General features: G+C 55.4%; 1 protein-coding gene across 1 annotated transcript in view; it reads left to right on the top strand.

Moving 5' to 3' along the window:
* The first annotated feature begins 661 nt into the window (after positions 1 to 661).
* DOC2B (double C2 domain beta) overlaps positions 662 to 25,205 on the top strand; it is a 32,043-nt gene continuing 7,499 nt past the window's right edge. The window contains exons 1-4 of the mRNA XM_071448057.1: positions 662 to 1,226; positions 11,820 to 11,899; positions 18,288 to 18,362; positions 21,061 to 21,170. Coding sequence (XP_071304158.1) covers positions 884 to 1,226; positions 11,820 to 11,899; positions 18,288 to 18,362; positions 21,061 to 21,170 — 608 coding nt within the window. The 5' untranslated portion in view covers positions 662 to 883. The remainder of the gene's footprint in view (positions 1,227 to 11,819; positions 11,900 to 18,287; positions 18,363 to 21,060; positions 21,171 to 25,205) is intronic.

Here is a 25,205-nt window from a genome sequence, read left to right as displayed (position 1 = left end):
CATCCATGCCCCTGGCTGGGGATGTGGCACAGCATCTCCCTGGCACTGCCTGCGGGGCTGTCAGGGTCCCCTGGGGGGCTGTCCCTGTCCCTGGGGGCTGTCCCTGTCCCTGGGGGCTCTCAGGATCCTTAGGGGCTGTTCCTGTCCCTGGGGGCTGCAGGGAGTGGGGCAGTGATGCCATCCATGCTCCTGGCTGGAGATTTGGCACAGCATCTCCCTGGCACTGCCTGGGGGTCTGTCCCTGTCCCTGGGGTCTGTCCCTGTCCCTGGGGTCTGTCCCTGTCCCTGGGGGCTGTCCCTGTCCCTCTCCACACCACGCTGGGATGTGACACACCGGGATGCTGGCTCCTGACCCTGCCCGGTGACCTCAGGAGGGGTCTGGCAGGACCAGCCCCGCTTTGCAGGGAGATGAATCAAAGCCCACCTCCCTTCACCCCACCACCCCAGCTCCTGCCGGCCGGGACAGGGACAGGGGCTGGGGCTGGGGCAGGGCGGGCTGCCCACGCTGCTGGCCGTGTGCCCGGGGCGGCAGGCCGGCCACAGCCCTCATTCCTCCGCTGCTGGGCACCGCTTTGTTGCTAGCTGGTGACATCACCCGAGAGCCCACCCCCTGCCTCTTATCCGTCTCTCTGTCTCGCTCATTTATTCCCAGGCAGCGCTGGCAGGATCAGGGGCCGTGCGAGCGCCGGGGCTGGCGGCAGCAGCAGCAGCAGCAGCAGCAGCATGCGTGCGGCCACCGAGGCTCAGGGCGCCACGACCACCTAAGGAACCCTCCGGAGCCTCCTCCTCCTCCTCCTCATCTCCCCCCGGCTGAAACTTCCCTCTCCCGCACGGTCCGGGCTTCTCCGGGGTTGGGGGGAGCTCGGCAGCCACAGCCGCATGCATGACACTCCGCAAAGGAGAGAAAATGACCATAAGTATCCAGGAGCACATGGCCATTGACGTCTGCCCCGGACCCATCAAACCCATCAAGCAGATCTCCGATTACTTCCCCCGCTTCCCCCGCGGGCTCCCCGCCGCCGTCGGCCGCAGCAGCAGCACCGGCAGCGCCCCTCGCCCCGCGCCCAGCCAAAGCTCGGGCAGCCCCGCCGAGCATCCCCGCGACGATGAGGAGGATGTGGACCAGCTCTTCGGAGCGCACGGAACGGCGCCCGCCGAGCAGCCGGCCAAGAGCCAAGCGCCCGAGGAGCTGGTGGACCCCGAGGGCTACGAGTCCGACGATTGCAGTGAGTTGCTAAGTTTCCGTGGGAGTTCGCCCTGGTGCTGAGGGTGCGGATGGGTGTGTAGGGCTGGTCGTCCATCCTGGGGAAGCTGGGATCGCAGTGCAGCCGTGAGGAGCCCCCAGGTGTGGCCGGGGAGGCTCTGAGGGGGCCCTGGGAGTGTCCGTGCCGCAGCCAGGCTGGATGCTGAACCCAAAGTAGGGAAGTCTCCCAAGAGCCACCAGTTGCTGTCGTGGTTGGTGCACTTCTCTGCCTCCGTCCCTGCTCGGCTCCGTGCCTCCAGCCCTCCGGATGGGCTCAGAGCCCTTTTAATCCGGCTGGGCGGTGCAGGCTGCTCCAGCCACCCTGCTGCTGAGCTGGCCACGGGCTCCAGCATCGCCCGGCTCCACAGCGGGGAGATCTGTCGGGAATGAGAGCTCTGCCCTCTCCCTCGGCAAACTCTGGCGTCTCATCCCTCCATTCCTCACAGAACCTCCTGCAGGAGGAGACCAGGGGGGCCTTTGGAGCAGAAGGCTTTGGCCGTGGTGGATGCAGGTGTTTGCAGCAAGGGTTAACCCCTCCCCACCCAAAACGTCCTTCCCAGCCGGCGCCTGGAGCTGCACGGCAGCGCTGCCCGGCCCTGGGCCCCCGGGATCGCCCGATTTCCCTCGGAGTGACAGAAACGCCGAGGGCTCCATCCAGCCCAGCCTTGGGGGGGACAGATCCTGCGAGGGCATCCAAAGTTTGGAGCCGGGAGATGCCGGGGAGAAGGGAGCGGGTGCTGCTGAGCGCTGCTGCGCGCTCCTCCTGGGAGAAGGGGAGGCTGAGCCGCGCAGGGCCCAGCGCCCTGGTGGCTTTCCCTTGGCACAATGTCACAGCCGGGGGCTTTCCCTTGGCCCAATGTCACAGCCCTGCCTCGGCATCGCTGCCGGCCGCTGGGCTGCTGCCATTTATTCCATTTATAGCCCCGAGTGTGACCCCGAAGGGCCGCGCTGCCCCAGGGTGGCACGGCTGCCCCCGTGTCCCCCTCTGTGAGGCTGGTGCTGGGTGCCAGCCCCGAACCGGCACACGCTCTCTGTCCCCATGCTGGTGTCGGGGTCACGGCTCCGCGGAGAGGCGACAGCTCTGGCACTGCCAGGCAGAACATCTATGCTAAGCCGCGTTTGTCCCAGCCGGGCACTTAACGGGGACTTTAACCGGCTTTGGGTCATTAGCTGCTCTAATTATCCCATCGTCTTTGCCCAGCGTGGCGGTGGAAACGGGAGAAGCCGGGCTGCAGGGCCAGGGGGGAGCGTGGCACTGGGGGCCCAGAGTGCAGCGTTTGCTTCGGGTGACTCGTAGGGAAATTGCCCAGGGCTCTGCATTCTGCATTTATCCCTCAGCAGTGCTGGGTACTGGATCCTGGATCCTGGATTTTGAGTGCCAGGTGCTGGATGCTGGATTTTGAGTGCTGCAGGCTGGATCCTGGGTGCTGGATGCTGGGTGCTGGATTTTCAGTGCTGGTTGCTGGATGCTGGGTGCTGGATTTTGAGTGCTGCAGGCTGGATCCTGGGTGCTGGATGCTGGATCCTGGGTGCTGGGATCTGGATCCCGGGAGCTGGAAGCAGCCTGGCTCCGTGCCGGGGCCGGCGGGTGTTTCTCTCACCCAGGCTGGCATTAGGAAGTGTTTCCTGCAGCGTAACAGGTGTCAGGCAAAACTGCTGAGGCTGTTTTGCCAGAGGTGTGGTGGGGTTTTGGCTGGCAACGGCACAGAGCAGAGCAGGGAGGTGGCAGCGCTGGTGTCACATCTCCGGGGACAGCACGGGGTGGCCCAGACACCCTGAGGACATTGGCTGGCACGAATGTGCAGGATGGGACTGTCACTCCCCCGTGTTTAGCAGCCAAGTTGTAAATCCAGGCAAGAGCTGCCTGTAGCCATTCCCCAAGCTGGGAGCAGGCAGGGGATCCTGCAGCCTGATTGGAGCCATCAGCCACGCTGGGGAGTGTGTGGAGCTCCCCCACATTTCTGGAGGGTGATTCAGGGCTGCTGCATTAGTCACCTGCACTAAATTTCCCCTGGAGAACCTGTCTGTGCCTGCACTGGGGTGTCGGTGGTGTCAGCGCCCTCGGGGGGCACACGGGGTGCAGGGGCCTCTGGGGATGGAGGTGTCAGAGCTGGGTGCAGCACCCATAAATCGAGGTTTGGCCAGGCACATCTTGCCTCGCTCCTCAGAGATGCTCTCAGCCCCGGAGAGGTGCAGGGGGAGGGATTTTGGTGGCAGGATCCATCAGGAGGAGGAGGAGGATTGAATGGCTCCCTCCTGTTTGTCCCACCTGCCTGTGGGTTTCCCTCCCCCGGTGCCAGGGTGGGAGGAGGAGATCTGCCCCTGCCTGGAGAAACGCAGCAATTGTCTGGGTTTCCCCAAGCTCCTTCCTGCCTGGAGTTACTGCTCCAGCCTGGGCATTCTGGGGTTTTTCCAGCAGGAGCTGAGCTGCCATCCCAGCCTGAATTCCAGAGCCCCAGCAGGGCAGGGTGGGTCCTGCCTGGCCCTGCTGCAGCTCCCCTGGGCTGGCTGGCTGCACCCTGTTCTTAAATCCTTTGCTGAGCTGTGCTTCAAACCCCACCAGCAAACCCTGTGGAGCCTGTGGGAGCTGCAGTGCCTGCTGCCATCCCAGCAGGGTGGCCTGAGCCAGGTGTGGCACCTGCAGGGAGCGGGGATGTGCCTGCAGTGGAAAACTGGGAACCCTCAGGCTGAGGGGAGCAGGTGGGATCCTCCCAGAGATGGGCAGGGACATGGCTGAGGTGGGAGGACAGCTGGGGACAGCCATGGGAGGATCGGGTTTGTGGGTCTGGACACCTCTCCAGCAGCCTGTTGAATGCAGCGAGTGGCAGGGAGCAGGCAGGGAACCAACACAGCAGAAAATGAGTGGAGGCATCTGGGCTGGCTCTGGGATCACCGGGAATTTCATGGAGCCAGCTCTCCCCTGCCAGCAGTGCTGCTGTGAGGGTTTGCAGGGCTGTGGTGGGCACCCCTGGGAGACCCCAGGGACTCAGCACTGCCCTGGCAAAGCAGGACTGTTCCTGCAGTGGGTTTGTCCCTAACATAGCTGCTGAGGAGGTGGAAGGAATGAGGCAGGAGAAGAGGGAAATGTGTATTTGCTGCAGAAGGATGGTTTGGTGCTGTTGGACCAGCATTTGCTGTGAGCTGAGAGGACCAGGCAGGAGGCTGGGAGGGGGAATTGGCTCCTGCTGCCTTTAGACACCTGGCTGTCACCTCATTTCTGGCTCCCCTGTGACAGCAGCAGCTCCCTGGGGTCCCCAGCCGCCAGGGATGCTTCCCACCCAGCTGGGCAGCAGGGAAACTTGGTTTGCAGGGAGAATCAGCAAATGCCAGCTAGATGGCAATGTGCCACCTGTGAGGAGCTGCTCTCGCCTCCCAGCTCCACTGATTCCACCCAAATGCTGCTGCCCCTCCACTGCCTGCACCTTCCCCCCACAGCACCAGCAGGAATTTGTACCTGAGGGATTTTTAAAGAAACCCCAGAATGAGCAGAGGTAGGGACAGGCCCTGAGAGGGGGCACTGCCAGGGCTTCTAGCCCTGCAGGGAGCAGCCATCCTCCCCTAACAGGCAATCAAGTTTCCAGCCCTTGGAGAAATGCCTCATTCCCTGAGCTGCTGTTTGCCTTTGGACAGAGGCTGTGGTCACACTGGAATTCCTTCCCTCCCCCAAACGTGTTTGGCTCTGGGTTTCCAGGTGAGGAGAGAGCCGGGGAGCCACGGGCTGCAGCGGGAGCCGCTATCCCTGCAAATGCTGCCCCATCCTGCTCCTATGTGCACAAACCCATCCCATTCCACCTCTTGCCCGGTTTTATTCATGGAAGAGCATCCTCCTGAGCTCTGGAGCTGCAGCAGCAGCATGGAAAGCACTTCTCCAAAGTGCAGCTGAGAGGCCAGTCCTGGTGCGCGGCGGCTCGTGACGCCTGCAGCGCCACACGAGTTATTTAGGAAGACTCTTATTTTGAGCAAAGAAGATAATTAGGCAGGCAAAGCCATCACGGAGATATTAATTACTGGCTGCTTGAAGATGTAAAGGAGGAGGAAGGTCTGAAGGGGTGCAGGGTTTGAGAGTCACCTGGCAGTGCTTTTGGCCAGACAGGGGGAGGCAGAGGAGACGGCGAGGAACGAGCAGGGTATTTACTTCTGAAACACAGCTCCTTAGCATATGCTGCAACTGCTATTTATAAGCTTTGAATCGTCTTTTCAATCCAGATAAGGCCAAAAGAAGTATTTTTCTCACTCAGGAAACTAAACAAACCGCCAGAGATTTCAGCAGAGCACGGCTTTGCCAAGCAGAGCACAGCCCGAGCTGGAGAAATGTGAGCAGGTACCGGGCAGTGTCACTGAGGTGTCCCAGGGGTGACTGGATCAGCTCCTCTCTGCTTTCCTGTGGCATAGATGGATATTTGGGATCTCTCACGCCTTCCTGCTGACCATCCCAGCAGTGACATCCAGGTGCAGGCTGCACATCCTGGTCCTGCGAGGAGCCTTCCTGTTCCCAGGGATTGCCCACGGGCAGGGACACCCCAAAGTGCTGGAGTTGAACACCAGGAGAGAGGAAAGCACACCAGGGTGAGCAGGGTCTGCCTGGGCATCCCTCCTCCAGCATCCAGGATAGCAGCAGCATATGGGCTGTGGCCTCTGGCACCTCTGCTAATGAAGGAGCCACACAGCTGCTGGACAATGAGGTTCCCTCCTCCCACAGCCTGCCCAGCCCTTCACCTTTCCCAGTTCCAGCGGGCAGGAGGAGAGACAGAGACACAGAGAGACACCCCCTGTTCCCAAGGGGTTCCCCGATCTCTCCTCTCTGTATTTAACACTGAAGGCAATTTTGGGGGGTTGTTAATTGCAATGCTGTACTTCATTAAAGGAGGAGAGCGGGAGAGATTTGAAGGCCATCTCTAAACTGAAATTGCTGAAAGTCTAATTGCTGCTGACATCAGGGACCATTTAGTGCTGTAAAACATAATTGCATCTCTGAACTGTTCTGAGCAGATAAGTGTTCCTCTGAACACTCCTCCTGGAGAAGACAGAAGAGCTGATGAGCATCCATCAACCAACCCCATGAAGAAGCAGCTCCCTGCTCCAGAGCTCACCAGGGGCTGGCTCCATGTCTCCAAAATGAAGAAATATTAATTGCTGCAAATTTTAAGTGAGAAACCCACGGCCAGGCAGGGAACATTGCAAGAGAGAAAAGTTGTGTTTGTTCCTTGCTCCTGATCCTCCCGAGTTCAGCTGAGGAGGGAAAGTCTCCTGCCTGTGTGCTGGATCTGGTCCCTGCTGGGGTTTTTTGTAGGATTGGGAATGTCCTGCCCTGCCAGCAGCACATCAGAATCACAGAATGATGAGGCTGGAAGAGACCTCTAAGATCATCGAGTCCAACCTGTGCCCCAACACCTCAGCTACACTACAGCACCAAGTGCCACGTCCAGGCTTTCTTTAAACACATCCAGAGATGGTGATTCTGCCCCCTCCCTGGGAAGAGCATTTATTATTCTTTCGGTGAAAAATTTTTTCCTAATATCCAACCTGTACCTTCCCTGACGTAGCCCGGGACTGCATCCTCTTGATTCCTGTGGTGCTGGCGGGGATGTTCATGCCCCAGTGTGCTGTGCTGCCCCTGGGACATGCCCCAAAAGCTCCCAGAGGATCTGCTTCCATGGCACAGCTGATGGTGATGCAGCTTTCAGTCGTTCCAGCTGCCTCCACCACCGCGGATCCTGCAGTGGTGCCAAGGCTGGAGCTCCATGCCAGAGGTCAGTGCTGCCACCAGGGACACCTGGCTGTGCTCAGCTCCTCAGCTCAGCACCTTTGGGACCCACCCCTGCGTGCCCAGCAGCATCCTGAGTGGATCAGTGCCCGGGCTGGAATGCTGAGGGTGCTGGGGGAGCTCAGCCCCAGCTGCAGGGCTTGATGGTGCTGTTTTCCAGGAATTACCCCGAGGGTTTTCCAGGCTCATGGGGCCAGTCCTCAAGTCCCCATTGTGTGCCACTGGATGTGCTCAGGAGGCCAGGGAGGCAGGAGCACACCCACCAAAATGTTCTTCAGCAGCTTGGCTCGGAAATGGCAGGAGATAATTTCTGTTCCTCCTGAGGACTCATTTACCAACATTTTATATGGGGCTGTAAGAGCACAGAATTACTTGCTGCCTTTCAGGACCTTTAAAATTATCTCCATTGCAAGGGAAAATTAAAGCAATGGAAGAATAGGGACCTATCTTTTATAGTGCATTAAAAAATACCCAGTCTGAAGGTTACTGAACCTGTGCTTTCTGTAAGGGAGAGCTAATCCAGACAATCCCCAGCAGTCTTTTTACTGCTCCACTCTGATCTCCCTGGCACAAAATCCGTGAGCAGATTATCTTGGGAGCAGCAATGCTGATAAGCAGAGGGACTTAAGGCTTTTTGGACTCCTTTTTAATTAGTTCTATAGTGGGGTTTTTGTGTGCACACCTCAACTTCTCCTGCTGTAGAGCTTTGCTGGGCTTTCTGAAGCAGTCACACCTGCCTTTGGGAGAGTAAGGAGTGTGCTCCATCATCACTTCCAGGCTTTGCTGGAGCTTTTTCTGGGAGTATCAGTGGCTCTTCCACATCTTGGGATGTGAAATTCTTTTCTTTGGAGCATCCCAGGCTATGGAGAGGGCAGCTCTGCCACCAAGGACAGGGGCTGGGCAAGGGAGCAGAGCTCAGATTCATCACCACATTTTTTACCTCTCATCCCACAGGTATAAATAGAAGCTCCTTCAGCCTGGCCTCCCCCTGGGCTCAGCCAGGAAATGTCAGCAATAAACAATAAATTCCTGCCGAGCCCACGGACACATCTGCTGCTCCTGCTGCCCCCCAATCATGCCCCGGCCCCCTGAATTAATCAAAACACCCAAAGGTGTTTTTTTCTTTTCCCCCAAAGGTCAGTGGGAGAAGAGGCCACCTTCCCGTGCAAGTGGGATTTATTTTCCCTTTTAGAGGCTGTGTTAAAAGGCAGGCCCTGGCCAGAGCCTTCCCATCAATCTCTCCCAGCTTCATGGGGAGGAAAGGGGGTCAGAACCTGCTAATGAGTTCAGTTTTCCTAATGGTTATTTTATCATTGGAGCAGAATAATTGTAATAATAATGATACATCCTGCCTGCTGTCTGGAGAGCGCCAAGCTGCCTTTGTAAAGCCTGACAAAGGCATTTATTTATATTTTTATTTGCAGCCTCTGTGATTAGAGGGCAGTGTTCAGAATAGCCCAGTCGAGTTAAATAATCCTGGTAACAGTGCTTTGAGTCTAATTGCTGCCCTTTTCTTTTTTAGGTACTTGCTCCCCTAATTAAGATCACAATCGAGCTGCATCTCCAGTGGGAGGGGGAGAGCAATTAAAGAAGGGGGATTAGGTTGTTCTGCAGAGGTTTTGGGCCCAATCCTGCCAGCTGGGGATGCAGGATTCCCGCAGCCAGGGCTGGATGTGCTGTGGGAGCAGTGGGACAGGGCTGGTGGCTGTGCTGAGCCCTGCAGGAGCACAGGGCTGGGATGGGGCTCCACAGGGTGCTCCTGAAGGCTGCAGGGGTGGCTCCTACCCCTGCTGGGGCTGCAGGTCTGCTGGCACCTCCTCAGCCCTGAGCCGGAGCTCCAGCCTTGGCCGTGCTGGGTCCACCCCTGGCTGTGCATTCCCAGGATGTACCAAAGGCTGTGGGGCTGCCACCCTGTCCTGAATGTGTCCCACGAGTCCTGGGCATCTGCTGGCTCCTGGCTCTGGTGGCAGCGCTCACCTCCAGCCCCACAGCAGCACCTTGGCTGCCAAACCCCTTTTTGGCAAACATTTCCCCCTCCCCTTATCAATCAGCCACATTTTTAAGCAATTTTGTGCTGATGTTTCTACATCCCTCTGCACAAGGCGGGAATTGAATTCCCTTCCTTGGGAATTGAGACTCACCATCCATAAAAACCATCTCTGCTTAGAAAAACCCCTCCAGGACTGGAGCAGAGCCAGGGGTGGGAGGGCACAGCCAGGGGTGCAGGGCTCCAGCTCCAGGAGGGATGGAGCTGCTGGATGTTTGCTCATGGACATGCAGGGCTCCAGCTCCAGAAGGGATGGGAGCTGCTGGATGTTTGCTCATGGACATGCAGGGCTCCAGCTCCAGGAGGGATGGAGCTGCTGGATATTTGCTCATGGACATGCAGGGCTCCAGCTCCAGGAGGGATGGGAGCTGCTGGATGTTGGCTCATGGACATGCAGGGCTCCAGGAGGGATGGGAGCTGCTGGATGTTTGCTCATGGACATGCAGGGCTCCAGGAGGGATGGAGCTGCTGGATGTTGGCTCATGGACATGCAGGGCTCCAGGAGGGATGGGAGCTGCTGGATGTTGGCTCATGGACATGCAGGGCTCCAGCTCCAGGAGGGATGGAGCTGCTGGATGTTGGCTCATGGACATGCAGGGCTCCAGGAGGGATGGAGCTGCTGGATGTTGGCTCATGGACATGCAGGGCTCCAGCTCCAGGAGGGATGGAGCTGCTGGATGTTGGCTCATGGACATGCAGGGCTCCAGGAGGGATGGAGCTGCTGGATGTTTGCTCATGGACTGCCAGAGCTGGGGGCAGGACCTGAGTCCCCACCTGCAGAACGAGCTCCTGCTGCTGTCTGAAGGTGATTTTAGGTTTTTTTAGCAGGGCTCCCCGCTGTCCTCGCCCCTGGGGCAGGCTGGGGCTTTGTCAGTATTTCCTGGCTGAACTCTTGTTTGCCTGCCAAGCTTTTTAATTTGTTTTATAAATTGCCAAATCCAGCAGGCTGAACCGCGGGCCCCCTTCTGTGATAAAAATAAAATAACAGCTTGAACTCGGAGGGCAGAGCAGTGGGGCTGGCAGGAAATGCTGATTAAAGGGCAGGTGGAAATGATGAGGCTCCGAAACCGGAGCTTTCATCTTCCGCTCTTGAGTGAAAAATGCAGATTTGGGAAGTTTTGCTGACTGGGTTTGTGGAGCCTCCAGCTCCTCACGCTGCCATCCTTGAGCTGCCCATCAGTGAGAGCACCCAGAGCTCTGCTGGTGCTCCCTCCCTGCAGGGTCTGCAGGGGGTTTAGCTGGGAATTGCTCTGGAAATGCTCATTGGAGCCAGAGCCAGAGATGGTGCACAGGGCACAGCAGGTTTGGCCTCACCCCTCATCTTCCCCTGGCAGGTAAAACCCCTCTGATTTGTGCCTTACCCAGACCAGGAGCTAATGTGCCATGAAATTGCTGCACAACCAGGGGGGTGCATTATTCTGGCAGAACTCTCTCTGGGTGTTTACTCTGCTTTGAACTCAAGATATTTTGTTGGGAGAAATTATTTTTTCTTTTGCCAGCAGGCAAACCTGTAGCTCCTTTGCCTTTGGGCTGGGAGATCACTGTGAAATTGCAGCAGGATGGTTTTGGTCCCCTGAATATCCTTAAACTCCGTGGGTGCCTTGCTGCTATCAATGCTGGGAGGGGAAAAAAAAACCACCTCATTTCCTCCCATAAAGTTTGCCCAACTCTTCTCCAGTCAGCAAACCCTGCTTTGATATTAAGCAAAACTGTTCTGGTTTTTATTTTGGATGGTTTTTTCACGTTCTGAACACGGCAGGAAGGTGCAGTTACCTTGGAAACAGCGGTGGGATGGTGCTTGGTGGCAGGGCAGCACTCAGGCAAAACTCTTTTGGGGAAGGTGGGCATGGAAAAGTGGGGTTTGCTGGGTCCAGAGCCACCCTGGGAGTTCCAGGCTGGTGGCAGGTAAAGCTGAGCCAGGGGAGAGGCTGCTCCATGTCCGGGCTTTGGTGTGCAAATCAGGCCTGGCAGCCTTGGAGAAGGTTAAGCCATGTTTTTTGGGAAGCCTGTCTTTTTAAGGCTTTTCCTCTGCTTTGGATTAGTGAGATGTGCTCAGATCATCCCAAGGGAAATAATTTCTCAAATCAAAAGGGCTTTTGCTGCTGAGGCTCCTCTGGTTTTGTTCTGCTCCCCTGCCCCATCCCTGTGTCCCATCCCAGGAGATGCTGCCACTCCTGGATCCCGAGGATGCCATAAAGGAGCACTGAGCTGATTAAAAGCTGTTGGTGTTTTTCATTTTAACCAGGAAAGTGTTTCCATCCTCACTGGGTTTAATTTACAGTTTGCAGCCAGATTGGAGCTGGGAAGGGATCCCACTGGTGGCTCATTTGTTTGAAGGTGTCACTATACAAATACACGCCCTGGGAATGCCAGCGGCGCTGGAGGGGAGGATGTGCCAACAGCAGCTCTCAGCTGTGTCCCAGCCACTCCCAAAACCTTCCCAGGGGACATCCTTCACCTCCCGGGGGACAGGAAGCTGCTGGCTGCAGTCAGGCTGCTCAGGGATGGGGATAACCCAGGTGAGATAACCCAAAGGCTGCAGTGCTGGCAGAGCTGCACCCACTCATCCCTCGCTCCTCTCCCAGGGCTGTGCCAACCTGGGAATGGCCACGTTTCATAACAGGGCTCCCAGCAGGATGCTTTGTGTTTTATAATGCCTGCAGCCTGTTCTTCAGCATCTCCACACGCTCCCTTAGTGCTCAGGGGGAGAGCAGCCCCGTGTTTGCAGGGTGCAGCAGGTTAATCACATCTCTCCTCCCTTGCAGCCGCGCTGGGGACGCTGGATTTCAGTTTGCTCTACGACCAGGAGAACAACGCTCTGCACTGCACCATCAACAAAGCCAAGGTAGGGCTGGGCCTGGCTGTGGGGACAGCAGGGACTGGCTGGGCCAAGGGAATCTGACCCATGGGAACCACATCCATGGTTGTGCCAAGGGAATCTGAACCATGGGGACAGCAGGGACTGGCTGGGCCAAGGGAATCTGAACCATGGGAACTTCATCCGTCCCTGTGCCAAGGGAATCTGACCCATGGAGACCCAACCCATGGCTGTGCCAAGGGAATCTGACCCATGGGGAACTCACCCATCCCTGTGCCAAGGGAATCTGACCCATGGGGAACTCATCCATGGCTGTGCCAAGGGAATCTGACCCATGGGAACCTCACCCATCCCTGTGCCAAGGGAATCTGACCCATGGAGACCCAACCCATCCCTGTGCCAAGGGAATCTGACCCATGGGAACCTCACCCATCCCTGTGCCAAGGTCTTAGGAAAATTAATCCACAAACACTAGAGGTTTATGTCCAAAAAGGAGACAGAGGTGTCCTTTTTGGCTTTATTCAAATAAAGGGAGAGGCCATGGGGCATTCCCCTGTGATCTCTCCGATTTTTGGAGGATGCAGCCTCCTTTTTATCCCAATTTCCCTTCTCTCTTTCCCCACTGGCTGAGGTGCTTGAGAGGTTCAGACTCCCCAAAACGCCTGATACCAAAGATTTCCCTCCAATGTATAACCCTCCCTTTTCATTTTTAATTCTTATGGAATTTAGGAGTTTTTCTTCCCCGTCGTTTCTTTCATCTTTCAATGTCTAACTTCGTTTATCAGCAAGCCTAAAGTTTATTTGTAAAAGCAAATCTCTTTTTCCATTCATCAATCAGTGGAATCCTTCCCATTGTTTCTTTTCTCTCCCAGTGCTGGTTTTACCTACCAGCAGACCCACGGCTTGTTTGGAAACACAAATCTGCCATTCCCCTCAAAGGGAACCCAAACCATGGCTGTGCCAAGGGAACCTCACCCATGGCTGTGCCAAGCATCCCTGGGTTCCACCACCTTCCCAACCCCTCTGCCCTCTCCTTCCCCTCCACCCCTGCCTCTCAGGGCGTTCCCAGGCTCGGGAGCCGGCTGCTCATCCCCCGTGACGAGCTGGGATTGATGATTGATGCTTTTTCCAGCAGCCCATCCCGATGTTGTTATTTACTGTGACCGGCTGTCGGTTTATAAATGGCTCTTTTAAATGCTGCTAATCACGGCCCCAAAGTGCTGCCGTCTGCGTGATTGAGGCAATTAGGGGCTTTTTGCACATTTGGGAGCAGGAACGGGGAGCTGAGGTCCTGATTCAGCCTGTGGAAGATGCTGCTGGGTTCCCCTCTGCATCACCCAGTGACCGCCAGAGAGGGCTCCTGATGGGCTGGGGGGAAACAACTCAATCCCTGTGGATCTTGGGAAGGGATGGGGGTTTGGAAAAGGCAGAAGAAGAGGCTGAGCCCCCCCAGAGGGCCAGACCACGCTCTTTGCCTCCATAGGATGCTCCTCTCCCCCCTCCATGGCTCGTTTCAGCCGTTCTCCATGGCTGGAGCACCAGCAGCAAAGCTGGATTTTGGGGATGGGTGTGGAGGGACCAGCCCCGGCTCTCCTGGAGCTGCTCCTGGCAAGGGCAGCACCCCCAGGTGCCAGCAGGGCAGGGCTGAGGCAGACTCTGGGCTCTGCTTCCCTCCCTGTCTCCTGTGAATCCGCCGGGTCAGGCTTCCCTCGGCGCGCACGGGAGCCGTGCCAGGGAGGAGATTTCTAATTGGGTTTGGAGTGGGTGGAAGGCAGCGAGGAAGGAGAGCTCTGGGCAGCAGCTGATAAATCTCACATCAGCAATGGCACAGGCAGGGCTGGCACGGGAGAGCCCTGGTCCCTGCTGTGCCCACCCGGGGGTGTGGGGGTACCCCAGCATCACCCCCTGCCCACGGGGAGGGCAGAGCCCCCCTGGCCACCCTGACATTCAAGCTCTCGAGTCCTGTTCATTTCCATTCTGCTCTCATTCTCCCATTTTTCTCTTTTATTTACATTGCCATCTGCTCGCTCTCATTTCATCTCTCGCCTGGGGAAAGCTGCCAAAACTTGACTACAGAAAGGTAAGGGCCAGGACCCCGCTGGCTCCGGGGCTGGGACAAGCAGAGCTGCAGAGGAGGAGGTGGGGGAAAAGCCCCAGCAGTGCTGGGCTGTGATTTACCCTTGGATTTGCCCTCCTGGGTACCTGTGTCACCCTCCAGGGAAATGCTGTGCCCAACTCCAGCAGCTCCTGGAGCTTTGCTTGCTGCCAGCAGCCATTCAAACCTATTCCAGCCACGTGAGACACGTTTTTCTTTCTCTCTGGTAACCCCAAACAACCTCCCTCTCTCCCTTTATTTTACTTCCCTTTATTTATTTTTTTTTTCAATCTCCAGCACTTTTATATCTGCTGCTGTTCCTCACGAGTCCCATTATCCCTCCTGGGGAGCTGCAGGTTCAATCCAACCTATGGTGCTCCACCAGCCATTCCCTGCTCTGAGGGCCTCACTCCACGTGGGAATTCACCCTGCTGCTGTGCCTGGGAACATTGCTGAGGGGTTTTCCTGAGGGGGTTTATGAGGGGTGTAAGTTCACAGCAGGATTTGGGAAACTCTGGGTGTCACCCAGGCAGGTGGTAGCAGGCAGGAGAAGGCAGGAACGGGTAAAAAACAGACAGAAACAAGGAGGAACAGGTAAGAACAGACAGGAACAAGGAGGAACAGGTAAGAACAGACAGGAACAAGGAGGTACAGGCAGGAGAAGCCAGAAAAAGGCAGGAAAAGGTGAAAAGAGACAGGAACAAGGAGGAGCAGGCAGGAGCAGCCAGGAAAAGGCAGGAACAGGCAAAAACCAGACAGGAACAAGGAGGAGCAGGCAGGAGAAGCCAGGAAGAGGCAGAAACAGGTAAAAAACAGACAGGAACAAGGAGGAACAGGCAGGAGCAGCCAGGAACAAGGAGGAACAGAGAGGAGCAGCCAGGAAAAGGCAGGAATAGGTAAAAAGCAGACAGAAACAAGGAGGAACAGGCAGGAGCAGTCAAAGGAAGATAGGAACAAGGAGGAACAGGCAGGAGCATCCAGAAACAGGCAGGAGCAGACAGGAAAAGGCAGGAGCAGCCAGGAACAAGGAGGAACAGGCAGGAGAAGCCAGAAAAAGGCAGGAACAGGCAGGAGCAGGCAAAAGCAGAGAGGAACAAGGAGGCACAGGCAGGAGCAGCGAGGAAGAGGCAGGAGCAGGCAAAAGCAGATAGGAACAAGGAGGAACAGGCAGGAGCAGCCAGGAAAAGCCAGGAAAAAGCAGGAGCAGCCAGGAACAGCCAGGAAAAGGCAAGAAAAGGCAGGAGCATCCAGGCTGGCAGCAGGCACCTGGCCCTGATGGCTCTCGGGCTGGCAGCAGCCCCGCCTGTCGTGCTTCAGGCACGGCTGAACTCAGACACGTTGTAGCTGGGCTCGGATCAATAGGAGAATAAACCAGGGCATCGTGGGCGCTCATTCCTGGACTGCAGGAGCAGCCAGGCTGGCAGGAGGGCTCTCCCTCTCCCCTGCACGAGCCCTGGGGTTGGGGTTGTGTGGATCTCTGCTGCCCTGCGTGGGACAGGGCTGGGGTGTGCTGCATCACCCCCTCCTGGAAAATAGGATGGGAAAGGATTTGGTGAATGTGCAGGCACCTGCCATGCCATGGCTTTGCTGAGGATCTCACTTTGTGCTCAGTCCCACAGAGCCCAATTTGCTGTAGGGGATTTATAGGGGCCTGCAGCAGCACAGACACAGCAGGCTGTGCCATCCTACAGCTCCAGTGGTCTCCTGGTTTTGGGAGAAAGGTGCCTGGGACGAGCCTCAGGGGGCTGCAGGGCAATGGTGAAGGAGCTCCTGGCCCCAGGCAGGCCATGCCAGGCAGCTGCTGCCCTTTGGAGCATCCTTGGGCTGCTCTCCCTGCACCTCTGGCCAGAAAACACCCAGGAGCTTCCACCCCACTGAGCATTTGGCTGCTCCCTCCCTCCCTTCCACCCGAGGTGAGTGCTGAAGGTCTGCACTGAGCATTACTTATGTATTGACTCATAAATATTTATCACTGCAGGGAAATTCCTCCAGCTGTCGGGCTCCTCTGGGCTGGCAGGGTGGAAATGCAGTTTGCCCCCTTTTCTCCAGAACGGGATGCCTCAGCCTGGGAATTATCCAGGCTGGATTTTGGGCAGGCAGCTGGTTGTGGGGTGAAGGATGGGATGAATCCATCTCCTGTGATTTCTGGACGCCTCTAGCGTGGCGTTAATCGGCAGCCCCGATTAGCCCAAGCTGTAATTAAACCCTATTGATTAGCTAAATGTCACTGGCACGAGGAGCAGCTGGCAGAGCCTGGCATGCAGGGAGCTGGAGGTCTCTGTAGGATTGCAGCAGAGATTTTTGGGGTTGGGTAGAGGAGGAGAAAAGGAGAAACTTAATCTCAGCTCCACAAATCAGCAGCAGCAGCAGCAGCATCAGGAAGGGCTGGAGCCAGGGATTTGCCCCAGATGGATCTGGGGGAGGCTCTGTGCCTTGTCCCTCTCTGTCTTGTCCCTCTGTGCCTCTCATCCCTCTTGGAGAAGCTCCAGGCTGGTGGTCCCTGCACCCAGGGGAAGCAGGGGGGTTCCTCCCTGTGGGAGGGATCCTTGCAAAGCAGAGCCCCGTTAAATTCAGCTGTTTGTGCCAAACACGTATCAAGTGACACGGGAGGGAGGTAGACGTGACATTAGGAGCCATTTTCCAGGCTCCTGTCACTCCATCTTCCATAGCACATCTATTAAAAAAGCCTTTAATAGCCTCCTCAGAAGGTAATTTAATTGAGCTGAATTGATGGGTGAATTACAGAGCTGCCTGTCATTCTCCATCCATTTTCCTGGGAATCTGCCTGCTTGGTGCTGATCTCATTTGCTGTGCAGGTTGGGCACCTCTGCCCAGGGAGGCTGGGGAGAGCACAGCTGGGTTGTGCAGAGTCTGGGGACAGCCCAGCCCCTTCCTGCCCTGCCTGCCCCATCCTCATCATCTCCTGGACCAGAGGCATCGCCCCCGAGGCTGCACTCAAAGCACATTCACCTCCACTCACTGCTGGTGTTTTTATCCTTTTGGCTTTGCTGTAGAAGCAAAATCCTCTTTGCTGGGCACCATTTGGCCTCCCTTGCCCCAGGGCAGCAGGTTTGTCTCTGTGGCAGAGCCCCTTGCTCCAAGTCAGAGACACCCCCAAGGTCAGGAGCATCCTGGACTAAACTGCAGCTCAGAGAGGGTCCTGTGGGTCAGGCTGGGTGAGTTATTCCCTGCCTGTGAGGCATGGAAATGATTCCCCCAGCATTTCCCTGCTGGATTTGCCCAAATCCTGGATGGCTGCGTTCCTTCTGCGTGCAGAAGTCCAGACAAATGCTTCCCTGCCACTGGATCCCTGGCAGCTGCACACACACACTCATTATCCAGGCACTCTGCTCCTCACAAAAAGGCTGTGAGGACTCTTCAGCGTCCCCCTGGAGCCAGGATTGCATGGGTACCTCTGCAGAGAAGCCCTGCTCTGATCCAGGCACAGCCCTGCCTTCAGCCAGCCCAGCAATAATTCCTGCAGGGATCCCACAGCCAGGCTGGAAATAATCCAAGGACTTCCACCACGGAGCCATCCTCATTTCTACTTAGGACTGCTGAAAATTAGGCTCCATTTTTCACCCTCCTGACTTGCCTCCCTGCCCTGTGGAGTTGTTTTTCCATGCAGTCTGTGCAGGTGTGGCTCTGAGCTGGGTTTGTGCATCACCCCTGGATCATTTTCAGGGGGTTTAGAAGAGGAACAGAGGCACAGCCTGTGCCCTCCCTGATGACAAACCTGATCCACATCATCCTTTAAGAACTGTGAGGGTCTTGTAGAAAACCCATCAGGAATGGCCACAGGGAGTGTTTCCTTGCATTGGTGCTCCTGCAACCCCAAATTTACTCTGTGAACACCACAGCATCTGGCTGGCATCAGCCTCCCACTGGCCTGGAGCTGCTCTTCCTTAATAGCTGGGAGTAGGTAGGTGCTATCACACCCTCTGCAAGTGGCACCACAACAGCAGAGGTGTGTGTTTGCTCAGAAGCAATTATTAAATGACAGAACCCTGTAATTTCAAAGCTGGGAAATCACTGCACTGATTCTCTTTCACCCCCAAGTGAATGGTGATGAGGGTGGCAGAGCTGGCTGCTGGCAGGGAGGGAGGGAGGGGTGGCTGGTGCCATGTGCAGGTGAGGAGCTGCCCACAGCCCCTCCTGGAATGCACAGACTGGAATGCTGAGCCTGGATGCTGCAGAACCCACTGTCCCAATCCTGGGGAAGCCACAGCAGCTCCATGGAGAGCCCAGGATGGGCTCAGTGAGGCCCCCTTGCCTGCCCACTGCCCCCCTGATTCCTGCTCTTTGCTGTTGCCTCTGCAGGGCCTGAAGCCAATGGACCACAATGGTTTGGCTGATCCCTATGTCAAGTTGCACTTGCTCCCCGGAGCCAGTAAGGTGAGAAACTTTTTTCACTTCTCCTTCCTTTCCTGGGGCTGCAGCTTCTCATTGGAAATCAGGCCTGGGAGAAGCTCCTGAGCCAGGGGCTGCTGCACCCAGACCTTGAGTGTCTTGAGTGAAAGGTGCTCAGAGAGAGCAGGAGGAGAGAATTGGGGTTGAATCCATCCTTAGAGGGATGGAAAATGCCTTGCTGGGAAACCACTGGCTGGCAGCCAGGTGCCAGCCCTGATTGCTCACCTTGGGAGCCCAGCATGGGAATGCTGCATTCCAGAGTGAAACAACCTCAGCCATAAACAAATCAGACCCTTTTAATTCCCTTTTTTTTTTTTTTCCCACCCTTATTCTTTTGCATTTAAAACCCCTCCGATCATAACAAAACAGAGTATAAATCATAAGGGAAATATTTCCATCTCCTTAGGTTCAGCACTTGCTGGAAAGAAGAGTAATTAAAGATATTGATGTGTGGTGAGAGCTGGGTGTAAGTGATGGGGATGTGGAATTTAAATGCTCGATGTGTGTGTTAGGAATATTAATTGCACTCTTATTCCACACTAAAGGAAAGACCTTTTTTTTTTTGTTTTTGGGGGGGGGGGGGGGGGGAAGTGTATTTACTTGTTACAGTTCAGTTGGATTAATTCCCAATGTTCAGGGTGGCAGAGGGAGTTTTTAACCACATCCTGAGTTTCCGCTGCGAGCAGAGCTGCGAGCGCTCTCATCAGCAATATTATCATCATTCCCATGTTTTGCAAATCCATTGATTAGCATTTCTGCTGGAGCTGGTGCAGGCAGGAGAGGCAGGAGGGGAGGGAGCACAGGAGCTGCAGATCCACGAGCCATGGGGACCTCTCCTTGCCCCATCTCTGCTCTGTTCCAAACGGCACCGCCCGGATCTGCCCTGGGAGAGGGGAGCAGCTCTCGGGGTTTGGGATTTGCCCTGGGCTGTTGTTCCTGCAGCAGGACAGTCCCTGAGTCCCTCGGGTGTTTCTGTCCCAGATTTGGGCTCTCAGGCACCCGTGGGTGCGGGAGCAGGGCTGGGTTCATCCCCCATGCAGAGCTGGTGCTGACTCCTGAGCCATTCCAGATGGGAGCAAAAGGCACTCCCGGAGCTCAGCTCCTCTGATCTCATTCGTGTCCTTCCCAGGGCAGCTCTGGCAGCTGGGTGGTGTTCATGTCACCCCCTTGGCTAAGCCCACTTTCCTTCCCTATCCCTGGGGCCCCAGGGATCAGGATCTGGTGCCTGCAGGTCTGAGCAGGCTGTGGTGCCACTGGGGCACCTTCCCTGCTGTCCTGGTCACTCAGGGCTCGTGAACCCAGGGTGGGGAATGCAGCAGCTCCCCACAAGGATCCACAAGACAGCTTGGAGGTATGGATGTGCTGAGAGTTTCTTATGCCCAGCAGCAGCTGAGGGAGGGATTGAGTTGTCTGACACCTAATTAGAGGGAAAATTGCTGCTCTGCCAGGCGGTGCCAGGCTGGGAGCCGGGTGGAGAAGCCCAATCTGCAGCCTCAGCCTCTTTTTTCTGCTGTCCCCAGACATGAGAGGGGCTCGGGGAGTGAGGAGATCCCTGTCCCTGAGCTGGGGAGTGGCTGTGTGCCAGGATGTCCCATCCATGCAGGGACACAAGCCCTGCTGTCCCCATCCTCCTGCTGCAGGGAGCTGCTGGTGCTGACAAAACACCTGCCAGGGAAGTTGTTTGGAGCCAGGCAGGATCAAGAGCTGTGCTGGGAGCAGGAGTGCAAACAAACAGCCAGAACAGCAAATCAGCATTTTTTTATTTAATCCAGAAAGGATTTTTTTTCCCCTCCCTTGCTCTCTCTTACTGCTTAAATGAAATCCTGGTCCATGCTCTGCCAAGGTTCCCACTTTGCTGGCTGTTTCCAGGATGCAGGATGAGGGGTTGGAATGGTTTGGAAATGAGTGAGTTGCTGTGTCCCTGCCCCTCAGATTTTTGCTGGATTAGGGGTGAATTTGGGCCACCCCAATGAGGGTTCCAGCGCTGGGACAGAACAGTGACAGCACCCACTGCCCCTTCATCTCCAAACTGGGCTGTGGCACTTGCTGGGTCCCCAGGACGAAGGAGGAATTGAGAATCTGACTCTGTGTTCTTAGAAGGCTAAGTTATTATTATATTATATTATATTATATTATATTATATTATATTATATTACACTATACTATATTATATTATACTATACTATATTATATTATACTATATTATATTATACTATACTATATTATCATATTATATTATCATATTATATTCTATATTATATTATTATTATATTATCCTATACTATATTATACTAAAACTATACTAAAGAATAGAGAAAGGCCCCTTACAGAAGGTTGAACAAGATACTAATTAAAAACTTGTGGCTGACTCCTTAGAGTCCTGACACAGCTTGGACAGTGGTTGGTCATTAAGTAAAAACAATTCACATGCTGGATAAACAATCTCCAAACCACATTCCAAAGCAGCAAAACACAAGAGAAAGCAATCAGATAAAGCAATCAGATAAAGCAATCAGATAAAGCAATCAGATAATTATTGTTTTCGATTTCCTCTGAGGCTTCTCAGCTTCCCAGAAGGAGAAATCCTGGCGAAGGCATTTTCCAGAAAACGTGACGGTGACACTGGGCCTCCTCTCCTGCCCAGTGACCAATCCCACTGACCCCACCTCCTCTGCTTTGTCAGGCAAACAAGCTGAGAACCAAAACTCTGAGGAACACCCTGAACCCCACGTGGAACGAGACCCTCACCTACTACGGCATCACCGACGAGGACATGATCCGCAAGACGCTGAGGTGGGTCCCCCTTCCTTGCCCCCCTCCCCACGCCAGGGACAATCCCACCCCTGCTCAGCCCCACAGGAGGCTGCTGGAGCTGCTCCCAGCAGAGAAGGGCAGAGTTATCCCCAGCACAGCAAAGAGCTGGGGTGGGTGCCCTGCGTGCATCCATCACCCCAGAGCCTCTGAGAGATGATTCACGGGCAGCCTGGGCTGGGGGAAGCAGTGAGGAGCCTGTTCCTGCTGCATCTGGAATTTCAGAACCCTCTGGCTGGCTCCTGCCTGCCCAGGTGCTGTGGTTTGGGTTTAACTCTCTGTGCCCAGCTCTCACGTGTTGAGGCTTTGTGGTTGTGTCTTGCTGAGAAAATCTCAGGGAATTCTGTGCCCCTTTCAGAGCTGAGCTTTTTGTTAGGAAGCTGGAGGCACCTGTGAATTATTGTCCCACTAAACAAAGAATGTAAGCCTTTATTTTTTTTATTTTGTTTTGCTTACAGAAGGTTCATTTTATTTTGTTTCAGTCTGTGCATTCAGCATCTCCCAGGGGCTGGCAGAGGCTGTGTGAGGGTGGAAGTGAGCAGGGGCAGAGCTTGGAACGATGCTCTGCAGGGAGCTGATACCTGTGAATGCAAAGATTTCTCATGTTTTGGCCTCTGCCCCACCTGGATGAGGGCAGGAATTGTGGGCAGCCTCAGCTGCTCCATCACCACCCTGATCTGGGGCTGTTCTGCAGGATTTGCTGTCAGATCCACTGGCAAAGAAGGGATTTTACCTCCTTCTCCAAGCACTCAGGGCTTTGCCAGCTCCGTGGCTGCAATCCCACCCTCCTCACCTGCAGGTGCCCTGGGGATTTGTGATTTTCCCCATGCCAGGAGCTCAAAGCTGCCTGGTGAAAGGTGCTGCTCAGGGCTGAGGCAGGGCAGAGCCCACCTGTTGTCTGCAGAGTGCAGGGTGATGGGAAATTCAGCACCAGGATTATTATTTCGCTTGGAAAGCATTAGTCATGCTGGAAGAGCTGCAGGCTGGTGGGGCTGGGAAGCCTCCAGTTTGTTGTTATTATTGGTGGGTATTTTTTTTTTTTCACTGCAGGCTTTGAAGTTTGCAGCCTCCTCAAGCGTGGAAATGGGTTTGTAAGGAGATGGTGGCTGAGTTGTTTGCTGGAAGGAGACAGGGAGCAGCAGGGCTCGAACCCCATTCCTCCAGGGCTCTGGGAGCTGCTTCTCCCTTGGGAAGGGCTGTTTATCCTGGAGGCAGCAGGGAGCTGTGGGATGGGGGACGCACCAAAATATGTCCAGGGCTGGATTTGCCTTTTCCCCCCCTGCTCTGCCCCATCCCATTCCTGCCGGCCAGCCTGGGTGCTGTGGAGCTCCTTGTGCCCTCCCCAAAGCTCCAAACTGTGCATGGACCCCTGTAGCCCACCTGGGACCCCTCAGTCTGCAGGAGAATGTGGCTGGATGGACTTTAAAGAAGGCAGGGACACCTCCCCCTGCCCCAGGTTGCTCCAAGCTCTGTCCAAGCTCATCTTGGACGCTTCCAGGGATACAGGGGCAGCCACAGCTTCTCTGGGCACCCTGTGCCAGGGCCTGCCCACCCTCCCAGGGAAGGATTTGTTCCCAATATCCCATCTAAACTGGCCATCTGTCAGTGTTTTGGTGTGGCTGGAGCTGTTTCTCTGCTCTGAGCTGGCCCTTCATTCCCCCAGTGCTGCTTCCCACAGGAAACATCTCCATGCACTGGGTGCTCTGCTTCACCCATCCATCTTCCCCTCCAAATATCTCCTTTTCCACGAGGAAAAGGCAGCTTCAAAGCCAGCAGGACTCTGGTTTTCCCTGTGTTAATCAGGAGAGGCTCCTGCCAGGCAGCTGGTGCTGCTTGAAAGAGCATCAGTGATGCTCCCGTGGGTCTGGGTGGAGCCCATTCCCTGGGAGCCTCCCTGGTGCTGAGCTGGGCAGGGAATGCAATTCCAAAGTCTCTTTAATGTGAAAATAAAGGCTCAAGATCAAAAGCTGCCTCCCTGCAGCCTGGAGACGTGCCAGGGAAGCTGGAAAAGCACCCAGAGAAAATCTTCCCTGCCCACCTGGTGGGACGTGTCCAGCATGGATTGCTGGGGAGGGGCTGGCAGCACTTGCAGCCTTTGTGGAGGGGACAAGTGGCGTTTGTCAGGACATCCCAGAGAGCTGGGTGTCGGAGCCCCTCCTGCCCCAGCCCCCCAGCCCCATATCATGGCCAGACAGGTTCTCCCTCATCCCTGCGTGGCCTTGTCCGAACTGGCGCGGTGACTTTGCTGTCCCAGAGCCCAGGAGCCAGCAGGGTTCACCTCCCCGAGGTGAAGGAGAGGTGAAGGCAGCCCAGCTAATTGCTCTGGCAAGCAGGATTTTGTTAATGAGCCAACCCCCTCGGAAAGCAGCAGATATTTGGGATTTCGTGGAGAGCAGCAGGTGGGAGGATCTCGAAAGGTCTCATCCATTCATTGAATTGAATATCCCTGAGTGTAGCCCAAGGCTTAGCAGGGATGAAGCCACCCACCAGCCCGGGAAAAGGCAGGTTCAGAGCCATGCAAAACACACTGGAGAGCACAGATGGAAGGGATTGGGGACAGATTCCCTCCCAGCACCAGGGGGAAATCCCACCCTGGAGCCCCCATTCCCACCACAGGAAACAATGTCAGGGGGAGGCAGAGAAATGCTGCAGGGGAAGCTGGAACAGGCAGAATACAATCTCCTCCAGTTAAATAATAGATGTAATATACAATAAATAAATTGCATTCATAATAAATACCCGAGCTGGCCAGATATTGGATACAATTATTCATATCCAGATATATTGGCGAGCTGATGCATTATTCATGGGCTACTCAGCTAGCCCACGAATGCCAGGAATTCTTTGTTTAATCATGTGTTTGACAAACATCATGACTCATTAAATGTATTATTCAGAAAATAGTATTTGATCAGGACTAATAAGCTGAGTGCAGCCACTTCAAGGTTTGGGGTCCCAAATTGCTTTAGTCTGGATGAATGAGGTTTGCTCGGAATTGCAGGTGCACTTGTAATTACAGCTCATTCCTGCTGTGGTTTCTGTGCTCAGACTTGGAGGCCTTTTGTGGTGGAGCCCATGATGGAACCCTCCTTTTGTTTTCTGGAGAACTGGCCTTTCCCAAAGTGTTATTTTGTCTCCTTGCCTGGCGTTGCCTGTCCTTGAACCAAGCCAGCATCAGCTGCTCCTCACGGGGAGCCTCCCTTGCTGCCATAAGGGATGTTGGGCACAGAGGATGATCTCAGGCTCTGCTCTGGGTGTTTTTATGGAAAAGGGTCCTTGCTGACCCCCATTTCCCCTTTCCACACTGGGAAGGAGCTCGTGTGAGGGAGCAGAAGCCATGAGTCAGCTGCTGGAGCTGCTCAGTGAGTCAGGGCTGGAGCCCAGGAGCCCGGGCTGAGTAGGAGGGAGGAGAAGTTTAATGAGCAGTGATTGTTCATTTGCTGCTCAGTTTCCTTCCAAGGTGCTTTTCACAGCCATTAATGTAAAGATCAGGACCCCACAGTGAGGATATCAAATGGAACACCAGGCTGGAGGGATGGGGATTAATAAGGAGAGATGAGGAAGGGGTGAAGCTCCAGTTCCAGGCTGGGGATGGAAGGGGAATGAGGCTGCCAGAGGCATCTCGTGCTGTTTGTCATGGGGCTGATTTTCTAACCCAAGGCATAAAAATTCCATCACATGGATTTCTCCTAATGAAATCCAAGCTGGTGTGATTGCAGTCTGCCCTTTTCCAAAGGGAGGGATGGGGCTGGAGCTTCCTGCTCATCTCACTCAAAACTCACTGCCCTCACTGATTGGGCCAGTGCTGGGAATCCCATTCCAGTGGGGATGAACTGCAGCTGGGAAGAGGAACTGGGGCTGAGGCTGAGGCTGAGGCACTGGGAGAACTGGCACAAAAGCCCCTCTGGGCATCACAACAGATGGGCACAAATGTGGGGACCAGAGGTGCCCCAGGGAAAACGGGGCTGGGAGGGACCTGGAGGTGTTTCCAGCTCCACTGTGCTGCTCAGGGCAGGG

This window comes from Agelaius tricolor, unplaced genomic scaffold, assembly GCF_023055355.1.
Source record: "Agelaius tricolor isolate 1412-34295 unplaced genomic scaffold, bAgeTri1.0.p SCAF_25, whole genome shotgun sequence".
NCBI classification, from domain to species: domain Eukaryota; kingdom Metazoa; phylum Chordata; class Aves; order Passeriformes; family Icteridae; genus Agelaius; species Agelaius tricolor.
This window is presented reverse-complemented; position numbering and strand designations above follow the sequence as displayed.